The following is a 9,496-nucleotide window of genomic DNA, read 5'->3' on the forward strand; positions in this document are numbered from 1 at the left end:
ATCATGAATGATTGTAAAACTTTAAATTTATTATTTCCTCAGCTGGAAATAGTAGAAATTATGTCATTATGCTATTTTTTTCTTTTAAACTATATGCTTTTGTGTGCATGCACATGATAATACGTCTTTGGTCTCTTGGGTTCTTTGTATCTTGTTCTTTTTTTTTCTTTGTATCTTGGGTTCTTTGTATCTTGTTCTAATCATCCTACGATCGTTGTAGCATGCACATGATAATACGTCTTTGGTCTCTTGGGTTCTTTGTATCTTGTTCTGAAACTTGCTTTGGAATAAATAGTTCCAATTATAAAACCTACCCTCTTTGAATGGATTCTAAACCCTAGACACAGCACAAAGACTGGCCACAGAGAGAGCGACCCTACTTCAGCTGAGTTATTAACTGAAACAAAGAAAGATGACAAGCGATTAATTAAAAACCTCATATTGTCCCTCCCTATGTTGCTTCTTCGTCATATGGGACAACACAAGTCTCCGGCACATGGGACAAGTACTTTTGCGGCTGAACCACTTCAAGAGACAACGAATGTGAAAAACATGCGAACATGGCATGCGCGATGGAACACCACCAGGTCCACCACCACACGAGAGATCTTCCAAACAGATGGAACACGGTTCTTTTCCCATCTTCAGTATCTCCAGCTCCTCTACATCGATTCTTCCTTTAAAAACCAACTTACGAAGAAGAGAAGGAGACGACCCAACCGAGAGGATTCTTCGGTGTGTTGTAGTCAAAAGCAGGTTTATTTCAAAGCCGAAACCTAAGCGAAGTCCAGCAGAAGCTATACGGCAGGCTAAGCTACCCCATGTCCAAGCATTCCCACCGATGCGCGTGGTTAAGCTTTCTATTGTCGAAGGATAATAATTCAAGAGGCAACGTATAATGAGATCACTGATGTGACTGGGACAGGTGCTAGCGGTGCTAAAATTGATGGCAAAGAAGAGTGAATGGTCGGGACTGGATCCGATTAATGTTTGGTTTCCGGTGACCGAATCATTATGGATATAGTCAATAACGGTTTCAAACACGACGGTGACTTTGTTTTCCATCCCTTCCGACGGTGGCAGCTTTTTCGTAGTTGTGTGAAGTTCTAATAGAGGGGGAGATCGATCCATGGTTCGGATGCAACTACTGAACGAGAGAATTGGACGAAACTGATGCAAGAGAAATATAAGTAATTGTTGAAGCACATCGAGAGTTGGAAAGCTTAGGGTTATATATGTATATATGGTTTAGATATATGTTATAGATAATATCTAAACTGTATATACTCTTAACAATATACTAGATTTTGACCCGCGCTTAAAAAGCGCGGGTTTATTTTTTGAATTTAATAATTTTTAATATAAATTTTTATATAAGATAGTTTATAAGTTTGGCCATATTTTTGGCCATATTATTCGGAACCGAATAATCAACTCGTATCAAATTGAAAAAATGAAACCAAACTTGAACCAAAATTTATAAATAACCGAACATATCATATATATCTAGAACCAAGATAAATAGATACCTGAATTTTTAAAATACAAATTATATACCTACAAATATTAATTATATGTAATTTCTAAATAACCAAATATCTTAAATATACTATTTATAAGCTGAATTATCCAATAAAAACAAATTACTCAAAAAAAAATTTCAAATTTAAAAAAAATATCTTAATAAGTCCTCAACATTCAGTCTAATTTTTCACTAAAAGGAACCAAAACACCAGTAAGTAGTATCCACAGTCAAACCAGTAAACGCAGTCACCATATATAATCTAGTTTCAGTTTAATAAAAATCCATTATTTAAAATCCTTTAAAATCTAAAACCCATATTAACTCGTGAATCTATACCAGATGACATGGTAAAAATCTAAAATAACATGATAATATTTTTCAAAATTTGATTAAATTTCTCATGTAAATTTTACTAAGATATAAAATTGAATAAACTACATTTTTTTTATGTTATACATTCTAGTTTATAGGTTTTATAATGACTATATTAAGATTAAATTTTTGAATTTTAGAAATAAAATTATTTTTAAGTTGAGTATAATTGAGTTACCTATAAATGTTAAAAATAAATAATATATTTTATTTAAACATAAAAAACATTCTAAAAATGCTATAATTTCCTGAGAAAATATTTATACAAAACCCTTTCTCCTAATAAACCCAGTTGTAAAAGATTTTCATCACAAAAATAACCTAGGAAGGTTTTCAAAGAAAAAACTATAATTTTGAAATATAGTTAAGCTTGTTGTTGTACTGTGAACTATTTCTCTAATCGTAATTGGAAGTTAATATGTTTTGACCGTCGAATGGTATAATGTTTTTAACTTTTTGTTAATCGTACTTGCATCATGTTTTCATGTTAGTTTGGGTCATAAAACATTTAATATGAATTAAAAGCATGGTATTGTTCAGACTTTAATTATCAATAAATCCAAATGTTTTTATAGTAACTGTTTTTGTTAAAGAAAAAATGATCGTGGGTTGTATGATTATTAAATCAGTTATAATCTGTTTCTTTTAATAGGTTTAGTGGTACAAAAGTAATATTCCAAGGAAAAATAGGGGTAAAATATATCAATGATTCTGAATTAATAATATTGATGTATAAATCTTTGATGTATTATAGTAAGTTGAGTATTAAATAAGAGCATTGGTTATTTTTATAGTTAGAGAAATATAAGGTAATTGATTAGTGTATAGTTAGAAAAATATAAGGTGAGATCAAAAAAATAGTTAAGTTTAGTGAATAAGTTTAACAACTTTTCATAAGTATATTTTTTGGGACTCCTTCCCTTTTAATAGTATAGATACAAACTCCAAAGAGGAAAAGAAAGTTCAATTTTATTATTTATTTTCTCAAATAAAAATAGAGAAGCCTTTGAGCGATTTGAGTCGTGGACTCATGGGTACAAAGAGCATTTAAAGGTTCATTTTTAAAATTGACCTCTCAGTGAATAACAAATGTTATATGGATTTTTTAAAACATTAGTAGACAGTATTATCTCACCTTTGATGTATTATTTATTTTGAGGAAATTCAATAGAAAAGCTATCATTGAAGATGTTCTATGGTTCTATAGTAAACCCAACTTCTTAACTTGCTCCGGTTATATTGATAAACTCAATTAATGGGTTGGTCTGGTGACACGTGTAACAATTTTTTTTTTGTCTAACTTTTTTTTTTGCCATCTTTACAATTTAATAAACCAAGATATGAAAACTTGTAAGAGACTTTTTTTTAGAATAGTAACTTGTAAGAGTTGGTAACGCATTACTCACATAGTTTATTTTCAAGAGATGATAAGATGCATTTATTTTACATAAAATCATAAACCGATTTAATACTTTTGTATGCCCTAAACAAATTGTTAACAACATATTTTATTTTTTCTTAATATCATATATAGATATATATATATATATATATATATATATATAAAAGATACCACGCAAACTTATATAAACTTATTCAATTCCATTGATAATTATTAAAGATAATGTTATGAAGTTATTTATATATCATTATTTTTTAATATTATCATCAACATTTTAACTATAATCTATCACAATTTATAAAAATTATTTTTAAAATTATTATTTACATATATTTTATATAATTTTACTTATATTTTATATAATTTTTACTTATATTTTATATAATTTTACTTATATTTTTATAAAATTTTATTAAAGTTTATATGTAAATATAATTTGTGATTTGTGAATAAAATGATTTTAGAAACAAACTAACAATAGTGTCACCATTAACTAAGTATATGTTACATGTTGGATTCTTATATTATAGGTATTTTAAAAGATTAATATCTTAACTTCTTATAAAATTGAGAAATATACTGTAACTGATGAAGAAGTTTTCAAAAAGTCCACTACCAGTTTTCTTAACAAACTTATCAATATGATTTTGTGCATATATTATAGACGGACACATACAATAACACATGCTGTTACAACCACCGATCGTGTTTGTTCAAACAAGCAACAAGATCGTGGTTGAAGGTGCAATTTCTCGAATCTCCACTTTTGGAGGCCCTCAAGTCGATCTGATCACAATTAAAATATGGAAAGTTTTTCTCTCTTTTTTTTTAATTATTCAACATAATATTTTTTCTAGTTTATAAAAAAAACACTACATAATACGGTCTAATTTCCTATAGTTTTTCTAGTTTACCAAAAAAATAAAAATATTTTTTTTCTTACCAAATAAAAATACAAGTATAGGATCAGAAGCTTAGGAGTTGGTCGCTGTGTGTTCTTATTGACAATGGCATCTTTGAGCCAATTGGCTATTGGCCATCATTCCTTTTCACCCTACTAACCGAATATGCAGAAAAAGTGGAGTGAAGGGAGAGATTGTGAACAAGCATGCTTTCAGCCGACATACATCGACTCAGATGGGATACAGCTGTTATCCTGCAGTGGAATTGAAAAAGTGGCATACATGCGTAATCTTGAGATCTCACTGTCCGAAAAACGATTTTCAGCCAGTTCAAGACCTTGAGCTACTAGCAACTCATCCTGGCTACTACAGCGCTAAGATGCTCAATGATACATTCTTTTATTATGGAGGACCAGATCACTCTTAAGTCAATAGCAGTCCATCTTACAGTAGATTATATTCTTATATATTTTGGTTTCGTATTGTTTTTGTTCGTTTAGTTTTTATTTATCTTATTTGTATCTTCAAAAGAGTCACAATGTTCGGATTGATAATTACTTACTAATGATGTTTAGATTGCCTATATTTTATTCTTCCAGTTCAATTCTTATGTCGTAGCTAGTGCAGTTCTCCCAAAACAGAGTATGCAAGTCGTGGAAGTTAAATGCAATGGACACACAAACATGTATAACTTTGTTGTGGATCAACTTACAAATTTACACAGTAGACACTTACACACCCACACATGTTTCATACATTGTCTAAATTCATACCATACCGTACCAAATTAAACCAAATGATCTTCAGTTTCTATACTAAAAATGAAACAAAATTCAGTTTCAGATAGAAAACAAATAGTATAGTAAATAGTTATTTTTTTTTACTTTCATCACATTATTATAAAGAAACACGAGATGCAAAAGCTCTATATATATAAATTTATATAAACGTTTGACAACAACATTTCTTAGGCAGTTTAGGAGAAGGAGAAGCACATGCTCCATAATAGTAGCCCTTTTCAGCACAGTCACTTTGACATTCAGACCATCCGTCGTATGTAGGTGAACACAAAGCATTGCAGTGCTCATATGATAATTTTTTCTCTGCACCTACATAAAGAATAATTATTTTTATTCGATATAAACATGTGTTTTACCGGTCCCGTGTTTTAGTAGTTTACTTTTACATATATAATTATATAACTTATCAACAAAAACAATTATGTAACGTGTCCACACGGTAGAAATTTTAACAAAACTTTTGAATCCATTTCTAAATATGTATGCAAAACACAAACGAATGGTTAGCTATTGTTTTTCAATAATTATTGGTAACTGAAAAAGTTTTAGTTATATTCTAAGCATACCTGAGACCAGAACGTTAAGATTATTAGACAACGAAACTGCTAATGTTACTACGAGTAAGCAAGTCATCAAAGTTTTTGTAGAACCCATACTAATTTTTTTTTTAATGAAACGTATTGAGAAAAGATTTTTATTTTGTGGATACTAAAGAGAAGTTACATGTATATATATGGTTTTCTAACGTTAAAACTTTTCAACTAAATATGTAGTAAAATAACCTCAAACTAACTTTATTTAATGAATTAAATTTATTTTTATATTAACGAGTTAAAGACATTTTTTAAGTTAATTTTTCTGGTGACTGAAAATCTTATACTATTAAATTCATTCAAAACTAATTTTTAAAGAAATTTTCTCTTAAAACTATTTTTTTTTATGGTTTTCAAAATAAGATCTTTTTTTTTTGACAACACTGACATCTGTCTGAATACTTCCAGATATCATTTAATTAGAATCCCGAAAGCTTCAAAGATTTTTTTTTTCCTCTACAAACGAGTCAAAGTATGTTTTTTTGTGACATCTACTATTTGAATACTTGCAGATATCATTTAATTAGTATCCCAATCAAATGAAAGTTTCAAAGATATTGTTTTTTTTTCTTACACCACTCCCCAAGCTTCTACGGCATTGTTTCCTTTCCTGCTTCGGTCAGAATCCTTTCACTCCTCGTGTGAAAATCTTGAGCTGTACTTCTTTCATGCCCATGTTTCCATCGTTCCAGATGCGACTTATCTGCATGAACCACCCTATCATGTGCATGGTGGCTCTCCTCCTGATCACCTGATGATCCTTCTCTATGCTCTTCTCTTCTTGCTCTCCTGTCAGAACTAGACCAATGGGTTCTCGTGTCCTCTTCATCCTCCAGCCGTTCTTGAGTTTCTGAATCTGAGCCTCTTCTACCATGACGCTTTGAGCTTTTCCGTCTGTGACCCGTCTCTCCCCTGCCATCGTCATCTCCATCAGGAGAATCATCAACGGGATACCTCCCATTGATTCTTTTCTTCATCACCCGTTGTCCATGAGAGTGTTCAGACCATTTGCTTTCATGACGCGTTGTCTCCTTAGCATACCGTCGCTCTTTATAAATCTCCTTCTCTAAACTACCGTCTCTAGTACTTGTAGGACTTTCATCTCCACCATGACGCTTCTCTTCATGCCTACTAAGTTTGTGTCCACGAGTACTGTCACAGTGGTTCTTACTGTTCCTATGACATGGTTTAGATCCAACATTAACATGATCATGGTCCCTTGATCTAGATCTTCTTGAAAGTTGCCTGACATGGAAACAAATCACATGAGCATGACGCTCCATAACCATATTAAGTAGGAAATACACTGAGCAAGTTATTCAAAGACCAATATAGATTAAGCTACCTATGTGAATCTGTTGGTTGATCTGATCTAAAATCAGTTAACGACCCTGAATATTCAAACTCCATGTGCTTCACGTATTCATCTGAATAACCAAATAAAGCGGTCATTTTGCGAATCCAGAATCTTGGAGGTGGTTTGTCATGGTCAGCCCATTCATAGTCTCCACCAGGGTTTAGGAAACCGTGAATAAAGTTGCAAGCAGATCCACGAGAGCAAGTCTGTAAAAAGAACAGATGAAAATCCTGAACTAGTGATAAAGCCAAAAAATGGAATCCAAGGGAATGGACCAGATGAATAGTCATATACTTTTAAACCTGGACTTCATGTACTCCCCACAGATGGCAACTTTCCATCTTGAGATGTTGACAAATTCGCATGTCACCTAAAAGAGGAATATGCAATAATCATGGATTACAATGTCAGCAAGCTGAAAGCAATCAGGGATCACGCCTCGACATACACACAAGAAAACTTTCTAAGCATTATATATCTGAATTATGAATGTCGCCATACAATAAATGTCCAAAGGAAAACTGTTTACAAGCAAAATATCGACCATTAATGGACTGGTAGGCAACCAATGCTCTGTAGTGTACATATACACTTCCCTTCAAGTGGAATGAGCCATTTCTACACACTGAAATGGACATATAAAGTTTCCTTTTGAGAAAAGACAAGTTTTGTCAATGGATACCAAGTATGGCTTGCAGCCTGCAGGTTCAGAAAACTAACATTCAGATTTAGTATAAAATGAAGGCTGGCACTGAAAAGAAAATCTGAACGAGGGAGCAGAAAATAATCGCCAGACCTTGAAATTAATGAGTTCTCCATACTTCTGGAACTCCGTAACATCTTCATAAAATTCTTCGTAAAAATGTTCAGCTTCCTCATCTGTATACTGCAAGGAAGACAGGAAAAGAGTAAACTACAGAAAGTGACTAAAAGAAAGAAAACCAGGCGAGATAATATGCATGTGGGATCCAGTAGCTTTGTTGTCAACCAAACCCGGATCACTAGTAGCCTTACGTAATTATAAATGCATTAGTTCCTTTTCAGACACTACTAGCCCAACACAGCCAGACCCGCATGAAGGAAACTGTTATATTCTTAATTCAGGAAAACCAAGAAGTTCTGAGGTATTGAGCATTGGATAAATCACTTTTCACATATCAAACACCACCTAGAGGAAATCATAATTCATAAGAAACTCAAAGAACGAGAAATGAAAGAGAGAGGCACTAATATAAGACAAAAATGCGTGCATATATAGATAGCTAATCAATCAGTCAAGTAGGATATAAAGAAGTAAACTGCAACTCCAACCCGGTCCAGGTTGTAATCATGCACCTCCACTGAAGGGAATCCATCAATGTCTGATGCAAGTTAAAGAAGATAATAACAATAATAAAGAAACAAAAAGCAGAACTCCACAAATCCAGAGCACACAGCAAAAGCAGAAAATGAAAGCAAGATTAGTAGAGAAGAACTAATTATTATCAGGATACAAGCATCACGAGATGGCAGCGCGTACAGACCTCAAGCCCCTCATCCTGCTCCCACGCAATGCCAGGACCATTACACATGTTCTTCATAAGTATAGTGCACGATTTATCAGGGTGGAAATGAACTCTGCTGCAACGCGGGCCAAACCGACAAGCTCCAGTCTTTAAATGGAAAGGACAATGAGCTTTATCCTGAGCACTGAGAACAAAAAACAAAAAAAAAATAAGGCAGATTTACTAGAGGGGCAAAAGAATGATACATAAAGAGTAATACCATCTCAACAAAGGGATAGAACAATCATCACCTGCTCAGTATCCAGAATCTGTTGAGCAGAACTAAAATTCTGATACTTTGAAAAAGCTTCAATTCCCGGAGGTAGAGGATTTGATGTAGGCCTGTCAACAATCTTCAAAAAAAAAAAACTCTAGACGAAAAATCAAAAAAATACTCAAGAGGGTATGTTCTCGTAAAGATAATGATCAAATACCTCATTAACATCCACCTGAGCTGCTACTGGTTTCTTTGGAACCTTCACTTTGTTCTTTCTGAGAATGATTTCATTACCCTTAAATATAATATCTGGAGGCCCTCCTTCCATATATATTCATATTCTACACACTCATCACTCCTACTAGCCTGCCAAAAGAAGCAACAAGGGAATGTATCACAACTTCTTCAGCAAAACAACCACACCATTCAATGAAAGAACAAGGGACTACCTCTAGATCCTTGCAACGCCTCTCTTCCTCCTCTTAACCTCCATTGCCTCTCTCCAAGCTCTCTCGCTGTCCTCGAACTCTTTCGACTCCTTATCTCTCTTCTTCGCCTCCTCTTCCTCAATCTCCTTCAGTTTCTCCTGCTCCGCCGGATCGTTTAGCTTAGCCTCCGCATCCTCTCTCTCCTTCTCCGCTACCTCCTTCCTCTTCATTTTCTTCATCGCCTTTCGCTTCTCCTTACGGCTCATCTCCGCCTCTTTCAACAACTCCTTCCCTCCCACCGCTTCTTCTGATCGTTCTCCGTTCCGCGGCCGATCACGTTAACCTCTCGCTCGGCG

The 9,496-nt window shown here is 33.4% G+C and overlaps 2 protein-coding genes across 6 annotated transcripts; both read right to left on the bottom strand.

The window, feature by feature from the left end:
- Positions 1 to 423: 423 nt before the first annotated feature.
- LOC103872184 (RING-H2 finger protein ATL78) lies at positions 424 to 1,131 on the bottom strand. The gene has a single exon (XM_009150526.3). The coding sequence runs from the start codon at positions 1,129 to 1,131 to the stop codon at positions 424 to 426; it is 708 nt and encodes a 235-aa protein (XP_009148774.1).
- A 4,854-nt stretch (positions 1,132 to 5,985) lies between these two features.
- LOC103871804 (zinc finger CCCH domain-containing protein 5) lies at positions 5,986 to 9,472 on the bottom strand. 5 transcript variants are annotated; one of them, XM_033274167.1, is made up of 10 exons: positions 9,162 to 9,472; positions 8,930 to 9,070; positions 8,747 to 8,848; positions 8,445 to 8,640; positions 7,966 to 8,312; positions 7,748 to 7,837; positions 7,481 to 7,650; positions 7,247 to 7,321; positions 6,940 to 7,157; positions 5,986 to 6,839 (listed from the first exon to the last, which is right to left on the bottom strand). In XM_033274167.1, the coding sequence occupies exons 7-10, from the start codon at positions 7,535 to 7,537 to the stop codon at positions 6,185 to 6,187; spliced, it is 1,005 nt and encodes a 334-aa protein (XP_033130058.1). In that variant the 5' UTR covers positions 7,538 to 7,650; positions 7,748 to 7,837; positions 7,966 to 8,312; positions 8,445 to 8,640; positions 8,747 to 8,848; positions 8,930 to 9,070; positions 9,162 to 9,472; the 3' UTR covers positions 5,986 to 6,184. The 5 variants fall into 5 exon arrangements, with proteins under 5 accessions (XP_033130058.1, XP_033130059.1, XP_033130056.1 ...); XM_033274168.1 differs by having other exon boundaries at positions 8,263 to 8,312; positions 8,930 to 9,078; XM_033274165.1 differs by having other exon boundaries at positions 8,930 to 9,078.
- Between the last annotated feature and the right edge of the window lie 24 nt (positions 9,473 to 9,496).

This window comes from Brassica rapa, chromosome A06, assembly GCF_000309985.2.
Source record: "Brassica rapa cultivar Chiifu-401-42 chromosome A06, CAAS_Brap_v3.01, whole genome shotgun sequence".
Classification (NCBI taxonomy): domain Eukaryota; kingdom Viridiplantae; phylum Streptophyta; class Magnoliopsida; order Brassicales; family Brassicaceae; genus Brassica; species Brassica rapa.

Bases quoted from the DNA above. Each gene is read 5' to 3' on its own strand.
- LOC103871804 (XM_033274167.1), bottom strand. From the start codon at position 7,537: ATGTACACTACAGAGCATTGGTTGCCTACCAGTCCATTAATGGTCGAT. The intron at 7,322-7,480 runs GTAAACAGTTTT...TTCCTCTTTTAG, and splicing joins TAATGGTCGATATTTTGCTT to GTGACATGCGAATTTGTCAA. The intron at 7,158-7,246 runs AGTATATGACTA...TTCTTTTTACAG, and splicing joins ACATGAAGTCCAGGTTTAAA to ACTTGCTCTCGTGGATCTGC.
- LOC103872184 (XM_009150526.3), bottom strand. From the start codon at position 1,131: ATGGATCGATCTCCCCCTCTATTAGAACTTCACACAACTACGAAAAAG.